Consider the following 18,984-nt stretch of genomic DNA (forward strand, 5'->3'; position numbering starts at 1 on the left):
TTATCCTTTATTAAATTATGAGATTTAATGAAAAGGATTTGAGCTAATTTTAATTTAATAAACAATCACAATAAACTATTATTTAATTAAAATGATTTAAAATTTAATTATAATAACATAACTATTCATATATCAGACCCTACAATCATAAAAACTTACAAACTAAAGTAAAAGCTCAACAAACAGTAAATGTGTTTTTCAAACGTACCCCTGATAGAACCTAAACAAGCTCGTTTATTGTCTTTGCATTTTTTGTCACGTATGGGGCTTTGGTTTTGCCTCATTTTCCACACCCACCACTGTCAGGTACTTACTTTATTTTTATTATTTTATTTTTGTTGTTTTGTGTAGGGGTGAGCAAATGGGTACTAGACCTGCGGGCGGGTTGGGTACATAAGGTTCAGGGTTGGTACGGGGCGGGTCTTAAAATTGTAAAACACAAACAGGACGGGCCGGGGTGGGTTCAATAAATTAACTGGGCAGGGCCGGTCCAAAAGGCCCAAGAAACAGGGCCCCGGCCGAACCCATTTCTCCCAAGCCCACTCAATTTTCCGATCCAAAAGTCCAAGTACTGCGTTGGTTTTGTGCAGTACACTAGTACTTGTACTACATTTCACTTAGTTTTTTTCACTCATTTCACCCTTTTTTTTTTCACTCTTTCTTTCTTTATTTTTGTTTTATTTTTTTCACTCATTTCACTTTTATTTATTTCTTTTTTTTTCCCACTCAAACCCTCTTCTTCTCCATCCCACGATCCCCAAACTCCATTAAGGACAAGAAGATTGAGGATTCAATCGAGAGACTGCCATCCAGTGGTTGGACAACAACCAGTTGTCGGATGCCGATGAGTTCGAAGACAAGATGGAATTGGAGAGCATCTGCAACCCAATCACAAGGTGAAATTATTTAGGTTTTGTGAACTTGAAATTTTATGTTTTATTTGGGACTTGAAATTATAGATCAATGCTTCTTTTTTTTCCCTATTTGCAGAACCTTTTGGTTGATGAGTAGGAAGAGGAAATCACAAGGGAATTGATTGAAATTGCTTAGATTCAGAAACCCTAAGGTATTCCCCTTCTTTTATTTTTTGAATTCATAGCCGATGAGAAGGCAAATTGGATTCATGGGTTTGTATGAAAGAGTTATGTGAAAACCTTAATTTAATCCCTAATTTGCCTTGAGAGTGCAGATATTGCGGTGGTTGTTTTGATGGAACCGCGGATAACGATGTTGTTCGAAGAAGCGAATCTTCAAATGAGGAGAACAAAGAGGAAAGACCACCAGACTTGAGGCGTGAGTGAAAGATTTGGACCCGTGGGGACTCGTAAGAACCAGCTCGTTTCAAAAGGGCCAGGTTAGGTCCGGATCCTATTTTGAAAAATCCAAAATCTGCCCCGCCCTGCCCCATTGTATTTACGAACAGATCCGGTCCGGTTCCTTTAATTTTGGGCTCGACCCGGCCCATGCCCGCCCCTAGTTTTGTTTATGTGTGTGTGTGTGTTTTCGAAGTTGGTATTTTTTTCTATGAGTAGCTATTATGCATGTATGCAGTATAATACTATTCGACTATGTTTATGTACAACTTTTCATCTTTGCCTTTCTTAACTAAGAGCCAGAAAGATGTGGTTTGAAAGGAAATAATGAAATATTAAGCGTTCGACCTAGCAATTTATAATTGTTTTTACTCTTTTGTGGCCTAAAAATTTGAAGTATTCAAAATCTCTCTAACTCCAATTAATTTATGGGAGTTTTAATGAAAAGCCCACGGTATTGTTCACTTTAACGAAAAACCATATTTTTACACTAAAAAGTCAATCATGGTACTATTCACTTTACCCTTTATTTTGTCTTTATTATTAAAACTCAAAGTTTTCAAACCCTTTTAATTAGTTTTCCTTTAATTTATTAACTAGCAAGGAATGTACGCGCTATGCTGTGGATTTTAAAAATATATACGATAGACAATATTATTTACATGTATGTGAAAATCTACTTACAACTCTATTACAATAACGAACAAAATAGGAAATGATTTTGTCCTATCTACTTACAACCCTATTTACTCCTCGAACAAATATTTATCATGGTCATCATTTAAAATTTGCCAGGTGATAAACTAGCGATAAGAGTATCTCTTATGTATCAACAGAATTTATCAATCTAAGAATTCGAGAATTTGAAATTAACTTGCACAAGCAACATATTTGTTTTAGGATGTTCTTTTTGTAATTCACTCTGAAATCCTATCTATATAAAATACAACAAAAAAAATTATAAAAAAAATGATAAAATCGATGAGATAATTCACACAAATAAAACTACAAAATCAATGATAAACTTCACTCTGAAACTTAATGTGCTCTCTTTGTTGTGGTTGTAGAAATAGTGTGAGTTGTTTTATTATGTTTTAGAAATAATGTGAGTTATTTTGCTGTAATTTCAGAAATAGTACTTATTTTGTTCTCTTCCATAAATACAGTGAATTATTTTGGTTCAGTTTTCAGAAAATAGTGTGTAATTTTGTTGTAGTTTCAGAAATAGTGGGTTATTTTGGTTTAGTTTCAGAAATAGTATGGGTTATTTTGCTGTATTTTAGAAATAGTTCAAAAAATAGTGAGTTATTTTGGTTCAGTTTTAGAAATAGTATGAGTTATTTTGTTGTGGTTTCAGAAATAGTTCCTAAAATAGTGGGTAATTTTTGTTCAGGTATAGAAATAATGTGGGTTATTTTGTTGTGGTTCCAGAAATAGTGTTTATTTTGTTCCCTTCCATAAATTGTTGTAGTTTAATTTTTATGAACAATGTGTAATTTTGCAAAGTTTCATAAATAATGTGAGCTGCAAAGTTTTAAAAATAGTGTTAGTTATTTTGTTGTAGTTCCAGAGATAATGTAAGTTATTTTGATTCAGTTTTCAAAATAATGTGGTTAATTGCGTTGTACTAAAAATAATGTAGGTTATTTTTGTTTAGTTTAGAAAATAGTGTTGATTATTTTTCTGTAATTTCATATATAGTACTTATTTTGTTTCTTTCCAGAAATAGTGTAAGTGATTTTGGTTCAATTTGAAAAACATAGAAAAACCTACAATTAGGAAATTTTGGGTTATTTATAGTTCTAGAAATTGTGTGGGTTATTTTGGTTCAATTTCATAAATAGTGTGGGTTATTTTGCTATAGTTCCAGAAATAGTGTGTGTTATTTTGGTTCAATTTTATAAATAGTGTAGGTTATTTTGCTATAGTTCCAAAAATAGTGTTATCTCGGTTTATTTTCATAAATAATGTGGGTTATTTTGCCATAGTTCTAGAAATAGTGTGGATTATTTCGGTTCAGTTTCATAAATAATGTGAGTTATTTTGCTATAATTCCAGAAATATTGTAGGTTATTTTGGTTCGGTTTTCATAAATAGTGACTGTAGCAATATCCGTCTACACTTGGAGTATTTTCCTCGCAACAAAGGAACATTTAAAATTGTAAAAGCACTTCCTTTCAGAGCTCAACTAGATAACAAGCACCCAAAACTCAAATTTCTTCATCCTTGACACTATGACTTTCTAATAATAGATCCACAAACATTTGGAAACGTAAAGAACATTTCCGTTCACCCAAAATTTTCAACTAGAGTCGGTGCTTACACAATAGCTAATGATTTCATCAACATAACATCATTAACCACCGTCACCAGACCCACACTTCTTGCCAAGAAGTATGACTTGCAGCTTGTCATGGCCAACAAGCACATTGGCACTTGCAACAGCACACAATATGTTTGCTCCAACACCCTTAAACATGCATTCTCGTTTTTTTTATAATTTGCTTAAATGCATCTTGTTTGGGTTAATAGTTAACTTTGGGCTGCAAAGGAAATTCTACCCGAGGCCCGGCTCCAAACCCAAATGCCTATTTCAATACAATATGACGACTCCCCATTAAATGCAAAGGATAGTTGCTTACAAGAGAAGTGACAACCGATAGAAAATCCACCTACTTTTGGCCCAAAAGCACTTTCTGAATGGTAGAACATGTAAAAAGGGTGATGACTCACTACCTTTCAATTACTTTCGAGTAAGAGAAGACACAACATAGTCGGGTTAATTCGCCTATAAAAGGAGGAAGAGGGCCCAGAGATAAAGACACTCAACCAATCAAACAAATAAAGATACAACTTGCCTCTCAGTCAAGCAAATACCCAGAAAGCTGCGCTTTGTCCAGATTCTGCACCCTTTAGCCTTAGACTCCCCTTAGAAAGACATATTTTCGTCTATGTAAAAGTTCTACTACCTTTTCTAAATGCTATAGTATCGATTCTCTTGTGTAAACTTGTTTACCATTCATCCCTCTTTAGTACTCAACCCTTTTGTAATTGCAAAGAGAAGAGGCTGCAAGACATTTAACCTTGCCCGATAAGGTGAAATCTTGCCCGACTCTCTTTGTATCATCTTTCAATTAATAGATCTAGTGTTATAATGTATTCCTTAGTATATATTCAAGTCATTTCCAATCTCTTAATGATTCAAAGCTCCATCAGTTCTTAGATCTGGTTTCCTTAGTGGTTTTTGCTGTCATAAGAAGATTAAAAGTGAACTAAACTGATGACTTAATCAAATTTGGACTTCCACCCTATAAGCATACAAGATAAATGAAAGTCCTTGATCTCAAGGCATAGAAAAGAACTTATTGTAGACTTAACTCATGTACGACGATCCTTTGATAACAAGAAGTTAGAATAACTTAGGGTGCAAGTAATCAACTTAAACACATTTGTTCTACATCTGCCATATTGAGATAGCAGTGGCACGCCTTTGCACTCAGTTAGTTTTGATTGTGAGCCTTAAGGCCTACACCTAAGGCCCCACAAAGGCACCTTTCAGAACTAACTGTGTCCTCCTCTTGCAGCATCCTAACGCAGGAGCCCAACAACCAACCAAAGTGCCAACTCCTTGGGGAGTTGTGTGCTCGAGCCATGAACGCCCACCGTCGAGATTTCCTGCCCGAACACATCCAAGGAGCTGTTGTATTTAACTGTTTCTCCTGAGTTCATCATCATCTCTCTGCGCACTGTGTCAATGGGGTAAGAAGCTAATCTAACACCAATTGTAATTCTCCATCCCAACAAGAAAACAAGAAGCTAGCAAAGAAGCTATCCTACAACCACCAGTTAGAACCACATGTTCAGAGAATCGTACATTCCAAAGTAAAGCTGACGATACACGATAATTCCAACACAACCAAACCATTAAACTGCCTTTCAACCACCCTTCTTGGCAGCCTTGATATCATTTGCCAAACGTGTTCTTGCATAGTCCAGAGAATATACAAAAATAAAAGATGAAGCACCAGCTGCACCACCTGATACCAGGTTCCCAGCGAACCACTTCCAGTAGCCATCTTTATCCTTCTTGAAGTTATTTTACACTACCTAACACAAAAACAGTACATGTGTCCAAACAACAAATGCTAACTCCAAACTAATAACCATAAATCACCATTCCAAGAAAATAACTTTTATTTTAATATTCAAAATCATGAAATTCTCTTTAAGCCAAACAATTGCAGAGAACTCCAGGTCCTCCATAATTCGGGGCGATTTATCCACATTTCCTACATAGGTTTTACTATGAAGTACCTAAAATGCTCCATTGAGCTGTCAATCATTAATCATGTTTAAGTTTTTTCTTTAATTTGCTTTGGCAATTTTGTTTCCAAGCACTGACCTTGCATTCAACGGAGCAATAATAAAAAATATGCAATTTTCACAGAGCAATATAAATAATTTTTAAAAATTATGCATACAAACACAAAGGGGACATATCCAATAACTAATATATTTGATAGATCATCCCAGATTGCCGGAGAAATTTCAAAATATATAGATAACAAGTCAAAAATGTGTTCTTTTTGGTTTGCAGACATGGAACTTGCTTATTAACAGTAGTATAAGGGAATGTTAAAGGTCGAAAAAGATTGATTAGAACTATAAAATGTATGAAGAAATTAAGGGAAACTATAATACATATTGGAGAAATTTCTTAAGAAATGTCATGAAGAAGTGCATGTACCTAGCAGTACCCCCAATGTTGCGAATACTCATGCTGCGGATGCCTAGAACCCAATAGCCCCAAATTCCTTCATCCTCAAAGACTCCTAATATGGTGATTCGAAAAATGGTGAATTCGAATGGAATTGAAAATGAAAACAGAGATTAGGAAGCAATGAACAATCCAATTTGTGATACGGAAGCACTCCATACTCATGTTGTAAAGGGCTGCAAAGAAGAGACCACTGAAACAGTGGCAATATGAAAAGAAAATTTACAAAACGAAAACATAATACTATAAGGAACAAAAACCAAAGTTGAAATGAACTGAGCTATAGTTAAAAGATAAAATGCACGCAAGCAACATTGAGAGAGTTCTCGGATATACTATTCTTATATTGAACCCTGTACTATTACTATTTCTTAAATTGAATCTGACTATTTCTAGAACTGAACACGAGTATTATCACTATTTCTTAAACTGAACATGCCTGAAACAAAAACACAATTTCAGGGCACCTACATATACAACAATAACACCACATAAATTATCATGCACAAAACCCTGATTTTCATCCACAAACACCAAAAATAACATAACGATTTTAAACCCCATGTCCAATTACTAAGTTTCGAGTTTTGACACCCCTAGATTAAACCAGCGGTTCAAACATGGTAGGGGTTTTGTACTAATACGACTAGGAATGTGTAGGAACGTGTTGGGTTTATTATGTTAATTACTGCAAAACCCAATTCATGGAGCTCAAAAAATAATTAAAAATTAGTGAAGAGCCAAATTTCTCCAATACTATCGCGAGTAAAACAACATCAAATTATCATGGAAGCAACTAAAGCAATCAAATTATACTTAAAGAAGAAAAAAAATACACACACACACACACACACACACAATCAGCTGTAAAAGCTCGTAACCAATGAATCAAAAGCAGAAACAAAAAATGGAACAGGTTTTTACAGAATAATTCTTAAAAAATCGAAAAAAAAAATAGAGAGGAAGAAGAAGTACATAATATCAATCCTAATTTAGCAACGGTTTGAGAATTTTGAGTACCTTTTTGTTGATTGAAGACGCTTCGATCGGAATCGGACTTGGAATTGAGGATTTTAGAGAGGGAAGGAGGTGAGTGGAGAGAGAGGGAGAGAGAGGGTGGACGGGAATTAGGTTGTCGAAGTGTGAAAATAGATAGCAATTGGATTAAGAAGTAGTTGGAGAAATTTGAAATGGAGGATCAGATGTATATCTATTACATACTTCTTTTGAATGGGCGCAGAGCTCAGCAACGGCATGGTATTCAAGTCGTCAAACCTAATGTTGGAGCAAGAATGATGATACGGGTAAAAACGGAAGTTAGATAAATTATTTTGTTTGGGCCAATCTTAACGGGCTGCTTTGACATTAAGTTTTGTCCTAACCATTAAATAAAACTATTACTGTTGTGGCCTATATTTAATAGAGAGGAGAGGCAAAGGGAAGAGAGAAGGATGAAGAATAGACTTGGGAATTGTGTGTTAATTCCCCAGTCCTTGTGCCTTTATTTATAGTAATAAGGAGGAGAGAAACTTGCTCTCCAAGTAATATAAAGTATATTAGGAAATATATTCTAGATCCCAAATGATTCCTATTCTATCTCTACTCAAGATTTACACAATCACATATTGATAAGAACATATGTAACAACGCTCCCCCTTGAGTGTGCAAATACTTAAGTAGACGGCACATCAGATCTTCAGGCAAATGTAGAAGTAGTTGATGAAGTTGTCTTGTCTAGTCGGCACAAGTAGCGAATGCGAGTCTCAAAATGAACAGAAGAATGCATGGGTGGTAAAACTTACAAAACCTCACTATGGCAAAACCCATAGGCTAAGGAGAAAAGTGAGAAGTTGCATGAAGTCAAAACTATATGTTTTCTGGACGCAAGTAGAAGAGATCACAAGGATATAACCAGCCCAAGATGGGTGCCTCATTAAAACTTAATTAGGTAGCAAAAACCCAGTGGGAAAAATTCTCCTAATCGTTGGGGAAAAAACGTACATTAAGATCAAGTGAGTATATTTCTGGATACTCCCCCTGAGTTTCACAAAACTTCCAAATGAAACTATAAGCATCGCAAATGAGAAGTTACGCATACTAATTCCTTGGACATGCTTCTGGAATGTAGACTTCAATAGTGACTCCGTGTAGATGTTGACAAGGTTGTTTGGGATTGGACTGCTTGACTTCAATCTTCTGATACTCATGCTGATGTAGACACAATATTCTTGGTGTTGACTTGTTGGATGTATTATAATCTGGTTAATACATATAACGTTGTATTCATGGATCGTTGTTGGGACTCAACGATGGATGAAAATCACAGGGATTTTGAATATGCTCAACAAGAGTTCTCGACCATATTTCTCACGTGATGAGATATAGTGAGTCTCTTGGAACGATTCAAAGGTTTCGCAAAAAAAGGTCTATCTAGTTGACCTCCAAGATGTTGCGGTGTTCCTTAATGGTAAAGACTTAACCATTCGAGAACGTACCTTGTGAGGTCAAAAAGATGGTCTGATTCAGCGAATCCCACAAGGTAAGCATCATTCCAAAGATCAAGGGGGTGTGATCTATTCTGAGATGCATAGGGATAGATAAACCCAAATCCTTAGTAACGGAAAAACGTCTTTAACACCAAATTTGGTGGTGGCGTGTTAGGCGCAGTGTTGCTTTATGCTAAAAGATTATCAGCACATAAGATGTCCGATCTAGTGCATTTGTGCTAAGTACAACAAATGCCCATGGTACTTAGATATGGCTACCTCACATTCAAATATGGAACCTTATGCTTCATACCCTTCTGAAAGGTCTCATCTGCATCTAGCATATAGACGATCAGGGTATACTTGGACTTAACACCTTTTGAGTCTAGTTCGAGTGGTGGACCAGAATACCATTAGAACTAGCTTAAAACTTTAGGTCGAGGTAATGTCGAGGTTTCCCAAGATCAATCATCTTAAAGTCTAACTTTAGGTGTGAGTCAGTTTTCTTAACTCTAACAATTTCTGATTTTGTACACGCAGGGGCATATATCCCTACTGATCAAATATTCACTTAGACGGGTATACCACATCCTTTCGGATAGTTTTGCATCCGTAAATTGAAGGCTTCTTGAAAACTAAGAAGGTGTTCTTGTGCTCTAGAACTATTTGAATAAGTACATGTAAGTCATTTGGAAACTCCATGTAGGTTCGTATCAGGATCCCATAAATACTACAACCACGTTTATAATGCTACAATCAATCACATGGCGTATGAAAGAAGCCTTGCGCCATAAGGCATCATATCGCACTACTTTGTAAGATCCCACATCGCCCAGGGAAGTGATCCTTATATGTATATTCACATCCCTACCTAGCACGAGGCATTTTGGGAGCTCACTGGCTTCGGGTTCCATAAGAACTCCGAAGTTAAGCAAGTAGTGCGTGAGAGTACTCCCATAATGGGTGACCCACTGGGAAGTTCTCATGTGAGTTCCCAGAAACAAAACCATGAGGGTGTGGTGTAGTCAGGGCCCAAAGCGGACAATATCGTGCTACTGTGGTGGAGCGGGCCCGGGATGTGACAATTTGGTATCAGAGCCTAACCTTGGCCGTGATGTGCCGACGAGGACATCGGGCCCCTAAGAGGGGATGGATTGTAAGATCCCACATCGCCCAGGGGAGTGATCCTTATATGTATATTCTCATCCCTACCTAATACGAGGCCTTTTAGGAGCTCACTGGTTTCGGGTTCCATGGGAACTCCGAAGTTAAGCAAGTAGCGCACGAGAGCATTCCCATGATGAATGACCCACTGGGAAGTTCTTATGTGAGTTCCCAGAAACAAAACCATGAGGGCGTGGTCGGGGCCCAAAGCGGACAATATTGTGCTACGGTGGTGGAGCGGGCCCAAGATGTGGTGGACCCCGGGCTGGGATGTGACAACTTCATTCATCTCATTCGTCATAAATTGATTCTTTTAGTTGATCAATCAGTTCTACATTGACACTAATCAACGGAACGCGATTCGTTATCTTTGCTTTTCATTTACGTCGATAGTTCCCATATAAATGAAACATCATCTATGATAATCTCATTCCAATTCCATATCTCATCCAAACTAGCATACTGGACGAAGAACTTCAGGTCTCAGGAGTAATCTGGATTTAATCTCATGAGATGAAAAGGTTTAAGACAACAATCGAGGGGCGGATTTGTTCGTTCCATATTCCTCCATTTTTGCAGAAGTGAATCCTCAAACCAAGTGATCTGCCATGCTTCTAGCGCATGAGAAATTGATTGGTTAGCCGCCAATGTACAAGGGTCGGCCACAATTGCAGCGTTCCTGCTTTCGGTATGAAGGTCCGTTGTAAATTTGGTACATATCTTTGTAGGCACATTTGCAGCTGGTATATGTGATCTCGTCACTTTTACTAGATCAGAGGAAATGTCTGGTTATACTCTGACGATCTAGATTGGGATCGATATGAGACATAGTGGGGACGTCCACAATAATTCGCATTGTTCTTATCTCCCTCTAACGATGGGAAGACTGTCTCATAAAAGTGACAATTCGCAAAATGAGCAGTAAAGAGATCACCTGTCAAAGGTTCATAGTAACGAATATTAGAAGGAGAATCATAACCGACATAGATTTCCATCCTTTTTTATTTTGTACGTAAGGGTGGCGCAAATGTCATATAGACCGCACAACCAAAGATGCGTAGATGCGATATGTCGGGTTCTTATCTGGTAACCAACTAACACGCAGTTTATAAGGTTGGGTCATGACATAGCCCCAAGCAGAGATCAGGAACTTTGGTACATATGACCAATCGATCGCGCAATCATTTGAAGGCGTTTAATGAATGATTCTACTTTGTCGTTTTAGGTATGAACATAGGGTACTAGATGTTCAACTTCAAAACCCAACTGACATGTAATATCCATCGAAAGTTTTTCGATGTAAATTCCAAGGTTCTAAAAAACGCTAGGCGCTAGTCGGGCGACGGACTAGCGCCTAGGCGGATTTTAAGTAAATTTCTTATATATCTTGTAAATAAGTGTATACTGATACTTACAAAAAATTATACTTGTATGAAATCCTTGAAGAAGATAGTAAAAGATTAATAAAATGCGTATCTACCAAGTCCAAAAAATCCATAGCACTTGATGCTATGAACTGATAGCCTGACAATCAATGTTTATTTAATGAGAAAAAAATTAATTTTTTGTCATGCTATTAATTTTTTGTAGATGGCAGCTTGTCTGCCCTTTGTCCTAGAAGAGATGAATGCTCCATTAATAGCCTGACAACCTTTTTTCTTTAAGAAAAGTCAAGACTAGCTGTCCAAACTTGAATGGACAGAAACAAAATAATAATAATAATAATAAATTAAATAGTTGAAAAGTGATCACGTGGGTGTGGAAAAAAGAGTGAGAAACTAATTCTCTCATCTTTTTCCTCTTCGCTAACATAGACCAGAAGCATGAAGTTCAGAAAAACCAGAAGCATTCATCCTTCCTCAAGTTCGAACACAGAAAAAATTGAAATTCCCAGACCACCTGGGTCACCCAATCACCCGCCTAGGCCGCCTCAGTGCCCGCCTAATCCCTGTCCTGATTTTGCTTCTGATTTTGCGTTAATCCCGACGATTGGACACCGCCCAGCACCTAGGCCGATTTTTAGAATACTGGTAAATTCTCCGACTTATCTAATCAAATAAATTTGATTAGATAATCAGGGTGGTGAGCACATTTGAGCTACTAGAGTGGAGAATGAAGCTTGTGGACAACAGCTACACGTGTGACCAACGTGTAGGAGTATCAACCAATACTATAAAGTATCTAAATAGTCCGCAGAGGGGTTGAATTTGTCCACAAATGTCCCCTTTTGAATCCTTTGTAGAAAGATGGATGGTGCTAAGGTATGATACTCATCCAGGTATGATGTATTTACTTCTAGTAAAGAGATGCCCAAAACGGCGCAACACAGATCATCCTAGATACCACAAACATACATCCATAGCAAAAATTTCTTTGGAATCACGGGCTTCTGGCTGGCCACATAGGGGCGTGAATGGGAATAATTCACTCGTTGAGCGTTTCATCTTCTCTAGAATATGCATTTGGCTATAGTCGTTAGAAGTGCAATATGGTAATATGCCAAGGAATTTTACTCCATTTTCTACGTTGGTTTCAATATGGTAATAATACTCTCGAATATCCTTAAAGCTCATAAAGGGCGTTCTTCCAGAACAAATGAGTATAAGGCTTCCCTTTATGGTAAAATTAGTACCATTTGACAATATTGGACAGTGCCATGCCCCACAATCAGGTTAGATAAGCCTGAAAGGTTGTCAGGGGATGATTAGGTATGAAGTTAGCATAGAACTAGACAACTATCTTCCCCACAAAACATACCTAAGCATGAGTTAATTGTAGTCACATGTGGTAATTTCGTTAATTAACTCTTTATTCGAGAATAATAGTCACATCCAAACACCAATCTTAAATCCGAGAATAAAATAAATTATTCACAAAATAAACCAAAGAGACAAGGGGGTTCGGCAAAGAGGCCTTCCACGTCAAATTTTGCTCTTCCAAGTGTGTTAGGTGGAGCAAAATTAGTCTCACAAATCAACTATGCGAGTGGTACTCCTCAACAACATTGGTAGAAGCATTGAAAAGTGCATAACCAATGATCTATTCCGTCAAAACAGAGTTAGATTCTACAAGGTTGAGGTTTGGGAATACTATCCCTTATTCTTGAAGTTTTTAGGTGGATGAGAAAGGTTTTCTTCCAGTCAAAATTCGATTGGATATAAACTTTAGGATTGTATTTATTCATGGACGTAAAGGTTTCAATCATGTTTTACTTTAGGCAAAAATTCATCTTTGCATGATTGGAAACGTTCCATAGCATGTCAAAGAGCCATGGAGTCCTCAACAGTGAGGTACTTCTATTTGATTTTGCTTCAGGCATAAGTCTTCGAATGAAGAGCTGGCTACAATGATTTCACAACTAGTCGTAGTCAAGCAAGGTGTCATGTCTTGCATCCACATAAAGTAGTTTCTTGTTCGAAACTTCCAAATCAGTGAAATTGAACTTGTTAAGGTTCGACAATGCGCTAAATGGCGGAAACAAGAATGTAATTGGTGTTTTAGGAAATAAAATTTCCATAAACATCAAAGTTAGAACATTCAGGTTCTAAGACATGGTTTGGTTTAAACAGATTTAAGCATGGAGAACTTCGGGTCTCAACATGAGTGTTGCTCGTTAAGAAACTTCAGGTTTCGATGGCACTTTTCCAAAACTTTGGGTTCAGAAGTATGAACTTTAAGTTCATAATACCTGTAAGCAAATGCAAGATATATACAAGACATAAATATAAAAAGCATGAGAAAACAAATATATTATAGTGGGTAACTTCGGGACCCTTTGTGTGAAAGGTTAGGGAAACGGCCCTAAATATATATATATATATATATATATATGGAGCTTCGAGTCCAAAAATATTATTTTTTTAGTTGATTCGGCTATGGGTTGGAGAGAAAAATTGGCTTAACAGAACCCAAGCCCAAATATGGGCTAAGAAAGAAAAAGTGAAAACCAAATCCCGATTTATAGGGTTTAGGGTTTCATATGGGCTAAGTAAAATAGGCCCAAAAGAAAAACTTTTTTTTTTTTTTTCACGAAGTGGACTGTAGGTCCAACTGGAAAAAAAAACAATTTGAAAGCCGAAAAAATAAAAGACTAATCCCAAAGCCGAGAATGGGCTGTTAGGCTGGCTGTTTGATGCAGGCTAAAAACCAAAACGGACCATGAGGCCCATTTCTAGACTCAAGCAGCAAAGGCTGCTGATTTGTAGGCCTAAAATACGGCTCCAAGTTGGGTGTGGGCCGAGAGCAATACAAGCCAAGGCCGTTGGGGTATGAGATCCGAGCCCATCTACAATGGGTGAGGGGTTTTGTCAGGAAACAATGAAGGCCGACGGCGTCATAGGCGACGACAGCGAGCATGGATCACAGAGGTCGAAGCCGTTGCCATGGAATCTAAAAAAACACGAGACAACTTGGGAGGCTCCAAGAATTACAATGGGTGTCTAAAAAAAATTCAGTGAAGTGTTTCGACAGGGAAAATCGATCTTCGTCGTCAAGATCAACGGTGGTGGACAACTTCTGGCATCACCATTGTCCTGCAATCACCAAGATTTGGTGATGAGTACGGCTGAGGGGGCAGTCCCCGATTCCGTCGAGGTGCAAAGGGTTAGAGGAATAAGATGTCGTAAGCGACGTCGTTCTTGCTGGAGCCAGGAGCTATGTGGCTTAACTAGGCTTGGCACAGTCGTGGGCTGCAAGCCATGGTTTTGACACAGGCCAGTGCGAGCTTGGTGCTCAAGCACTGGGCTCCCACAAATTAGGCCGTCTAAAGTAGACTAGGGCATCTGGGTCCATTACGAGTTCTAGGGTTTCAACATCTTTTTGTTTTTTCTTTCCTTTTTCTTCCTTATTCACACATATTCAATTCACATAATAGCAAAATTATGGATATAATGCATAAACAATTTATGTAGAATCTAAAATTTGTAAATCGTAAAGTTGGGTTTTGCATTATAGTGAAGGTTCATGCAATCAAGGGTGAAAAAATATCGAGATAAAAACCGTTGTTTTAGAAGAACCTGAATTTCGTGATGAATATTGTGAACGGGTTTGTAGGAGTTATTTCTTCAATTTCGGCTTTCATCTTCAAGCTTGTATCATGTTCAACATAAGAAAAACAAATAAATTGAATCAATAGAAGTATATGAATTCAATAAAATCAAAATTTAATCAATTAAAAAAAAATAATTGAAACGTAATACTCTCCTGATTGAAGACAAATAAATTCTTTTTAGCATAGCGTGAAGAGCATGCTAATAACATGTTGTGGCCTATATTTAACAGAGAGGTGCGGCAAAGGGAAGAGAGAAAGATGGAGAATAGAGTTGAGTAACTGTGTGTTAATTCCCCTATCCTGGTGCCTTTATTTATAGTAATAAGGAGGAGAGAAACTTGCTCTCCAAGTAATACAAAGTATATTAGGAAAGATCTTCTGTGTCACATCCCAGACTCGGCTCCGCCGTAGCACGATATATCTTCTATGTCACATCCTAGACTCAGCTCCCCCATAGCACGTTATTGTCCGCTTTAGGCCCCGACCACGCCCTCAAGGTTTGGTTTCTGAAGGAGGAGAGAAACTTGCTCTCCAAGTAATACAAAGTATATTAGGAAAGATCTTCTGTGTCACATCCCAGACTCGGCTCCGCCGTAGCACGATATATCTTCTATGTCACATCCCAGACTCAGCTCCGCCATAGCACGTTATTGTCCGCTTTAGGCCCCGACCACGCCCTCAAGGTTTGGTTTCTGGGAACTCACACGAGAACTCCAGTGGGTCACCCATCCTAGGAATGCTCTCGCTCTGAACTCGTTTAACTTCGAAGTTTCGATGGAATTCGAAGTCAGTGAGTTTCCAAAAGTCCTTGTGCTATATGGAGGTGGGCATGTACATATAAGGCACATCACTCCCTCTCCGTTGGTCGATGTGGGATGTTACAATCCATCCCCTTAGGGGCCCGACGTCCTCGTTGGCATATTCGCACCACACGATAGAGTGGCTCTGATACCATTCTGTCACATCCCAGACCGGCTCTGCCGTAGCATGATATTGTCTGCTTTGGGCCACGCCCTAACGGTTATGTTTTTGGGTTTCAGCACAAGAACTTCCCAGTGGGTCACCCATCCTAGGATTGCTCTCGCCCAAACTCGCTTAACTTCGAAGTTCCGATGGAATCCGAAGCCAATGAGTTCCCAAAATGCCTCGTGCTATATGGAGGTAGGCATGTACATATAAGGCACATCACCCCCTCTCCGTTGGTCGATGTGGAATATTACATTATAGATCCCAAAGAATTCCTATTCTATCTCTACTTAGGATTTACGCAATCACATATTGATAAGAACATATGTCACACCAATTACCTAATTTTTGGTTAATATTCAAAATATTGAAGCTTTTTTCATTAGTTTTCTTTATTAAATTTTCCAACAAAACTGAATTTGACCAAAGAAAAAAAAACAAAAACTGAATTTAATATTTGCGTAAGAGCTAAACTTTTCGCACAGGACCACGTACTATTAAGGTCTAATTGTATTCATCTTCACTTTTAAGTGATAAATTTTAGATTTGATATTATGCAAAGGCAAATTTGAACCATATTATTACTAACATCTTGTAAGGCTGAACCTATCTCCTTTGTTAATGTAATAATATCGTTCTTAAGCGAATTTGAACCACATTATTGTTAACTCATTGTAAGGCTAAACTCATCCCTTTATTTTAGTGTAGATAAATATAATAATAATATCATTCTTAAACAAAAAATTAAAAAAAAAATTAAAAAAATTCGATGGGCCAATTGTTTGCCATACGTGGTGGCATGCCATAAGTCCAAAAATGTCACACATGTGATTTGAGACAATGCCTCTCCTGCCGCCACGTACGCAGAACCCCCGTGGCCGGACCAACGGAGATTGTCGTCGAATCTCACGGCCGTTAATTTTAGCGGCTCGTATTAATTAGCGTATGGGGTTTATATCCCGCCTATTTAAACGCGGGAAAGAGGGCGACTGAGAGTGAGAGGAAATTAAGAAACGCTAAAAAGGAAACAGATAGTATTCTTTTGGTTCTTTGTTTGGGGATTGTGAAACGGCAGCGTTTTTGCAATGGCGGAGCGTACGGACGGAGTGAAGGCGGCGGAGTCTTTGATGGACAGGATATCCGACAAGATCCACGGCCACGATTCGTCGTCGGTGGTGCCGTCGTCGGGAGTGGTGCACGACAAGGGCATTGGCGGTGGCCATTCAACGTCGTTGAAGTCCAAGGTTAACAGGCTCTTTGGGAGGGAGAAGCCCGTGCACCACGTCTTCGGTGGCGGAAAAGGTATCGTTTGGGAATCGAAACGTTTCTTTCTGATCTTTCTGCTAATGCATCTAGATCCGGTGAATGAAGCTTGTAGATTTGATTAATTGCTAATTAAGATTTTGATTTTTAATTGAAATTGGACTTTTCTTTGGTAATGTTCTTAATTCGCTTATGTTAATGCTCTGGGAGTGATTTTCTGTTTGTTTATTTTATTAAATTATGATTATTGTGTATATATTAAGTTGGGGTTACTTTGTTAATGGTGTTAATTCGTTTTTTAATCTTTTTCCAGTTTTGCCAATCCCACTAATTATTTAACCGAACCTTTCTAATCGTGTTTTGCGTCGGGTTAACTTTTCTGTATAATGGCATTTCGGTTACATGGTTTGGACTTTATCGAAAATTTGCAAGAAATGCAATTTTTGTTTTTGGTTTGATGTAAAATTGATCGACATTCTTCTTCCAGTTTTGCTAATCCAACTAATTATTTTACTGAACCTTGTGTTGGGTTAACTATTTTGCAAAATGACATTTTGATTACGTGGTTTTGTATTTCCGCGATCGAAAATGTGCAAGAAATGAAAGTTTTTTTTTTTTTTTTGTTATGGTATGATGAAAAATTGAATGATTATGTCACAGCGGCTGATGTTTTCCTGTGGAGGGACAAGAAGGCGTCGGCAGGTGTTCTTATCGCCTTAACGATCATATGGGTTTTCTTTGAATTGTTTGAATACCACCTGCTGACTCTGGTCTCCCACTTGTTGATTCTTGGGATTGCTTCGTTGTTCTTATGGTCCAACGCTTCAACCTTCATTAACAAGTAAGCATGTCTTCGATTCTTTTGTTTTTTTGTTCTGTTTGTGTTCGGGTGTGAAGATCTCGATTTTATATGTTTGGAATGATTCACTTACCACCAATTTGTTACATTCAGGTCTCCACCGCACATTCCACAAGTTCAAATTCCAGAAAAGCCGGTTCTACAAATTGCTTCTGTAATCACAATGGAGATCAATCGGGCTTTTGTTATCCTGCGGGAGATTGCTTCTGGCAAGGATCTGAAGCAGTTCCTCTCTGTATGTTTATTGTGCTTTAGCTCTGTCTTCTCTAATTGATGGTGTTCATGTTACTCTGCGATTCATGGTGATGATTTAATTGTTGCTCGATTTGCAATTTGATTGTAAATAACTGTGGCATATATGAATTGGAATCTGTATTTGTATGAGAGGGATGTTTTAGAGATCATTGTGCTGATTTGATTGTTCATGTTTTTCGTATTTGTGGATGGTGTTATGGTCGATTAGGTGATTGCTGGATTGTGGGTTGTGTCTATCTTGGGGAAGTGGTACAACTTCTTGACCTTGGTGTACATAGGTAAGGAAACTACATTGTACATAATAGTTATGACTACAATTTAACATTTCTTTCTGCGCACGTTCTTACCATGGTGTTGATTCTTTCAACACAGCGGTGGTTTTGCTCTTCACGCTGCCTGTATTCTACGAGAAATACGACGACCAGGTGGATGCAGTTGCGGAGAAGACACTGATTGAGATCAAGAAGCAGTATGCAGTATTTGACGCGAAGGTTATGAGTAAAATTCCTTGGGGGCAATTGAAGGACAAGAAGTTTTAGATTGGATGTCGTGCAGCAGTTCTATTAGCTGACATATTTTGTTAGCCGTACTTTGCCAGGGTGTTTTGCACATCTTATCCATGATTGCTTAGGGTCCTCTTCTCCATTCGCGAGTCCATTGGATTCACGATGGGGATGAATTTGTGAATTTGTTTTACGTACTTGTTTTTGCTACATATATGATATTTTTGGTTTTATTTTTCATGGAGATTTTGATATGTGTGATCTGGTGATCATGCTAGTACACTTCAAATCAATGATTATTCTGTACATTTGGGTTTCAGTTTCTTCTTTGCTTAATGTCTGTTGTTG

At 37.9% G+C, this 18,984-nt stretch overlaps 1 protein-coding gene and 2 long non-coding RNA genes across 4 annotated transcripts; 2 read left to right on the plus strand and 1 right to left on the minus strand.

The window, feature by feature from the left end:
- The first annotated feature begins 548 nt into the window (after positions 1-548).
- Positions 549-1,677, plus strand: LOC108865551. Its single transcript, XR_001951339.2, has 3 exons — positions 549-896; positions 991-1,066; positions 1,190-1,677. It is a non-coding gene; the product is annotated as an uncharacterized LOC108865551 (long non-coding RNA).
- Positions 1,678-4,581: 2,904 nt separating this feature from the next.
- On the minus strand, positions 4,582-7,448 carry LOC103927309. Of its 2 annotated transcripts, none has more exons than XR_007260129.1 (3): positions 7,111-7,448; positions 6,061-6,283; positions 4,582-5,420 (listed from the first exon to the last, which is right to left on the minus strand). It is a non-coding gene; the product is annotated as an uncharacterized LOC103927309 (long non-coding RNA). The 2 variants fall into 2 exon arrangements; XR_664181.3 differs by having other exon boundaries at positions 6,061-6,145; positions 7,111-7,407.
- Positions 7,449-16,531: 9,083 nt separating this feature from the next.
- On the plus strand, positions 16,532-18,955 carry LOC125479860 (reticulon-like protein B2). The gene is made up of 5 exons (XM_048589963.1): positions 16,532-17,058; positions 17,680-17,860; positions 17,972-18,113; positions 18,342-18,411; positions 18,506-18,955. The coding sequence occupies exons 1-5, from the start codon at positions 16,842-16,844 to the stop codon at positions 18,670-18,672; spliced, it is 777 nt and encodes a 258-aa protein (XP_048445920.1). The 5' UTR covers positions 16,532-16,841; the 3' UTR covers positions 18,673-18,955.
- The last annotated feature ends 29 nt before the right edge of the window (positions 18,956-18,984 follow it).

This window comes from the organism of the source record quoted next, unplaced genomic scaffold, assembly GCF_019419815.1.
Source record: "Pyrus x bretschneideri cultivar Hongxiangsu unplaced genomic scaffold, Pyrus_bretschneideri_v1 Contig3, whole genome shotgun sequence".
In the NCBI taxonomy this organism is placed as follows: Eukaryota; Viridiplantae; Streptophyta; class Magnoliopsida; order Rosales; family Rosaceae; genus Pyrus; species Pyrus x bretschneideri.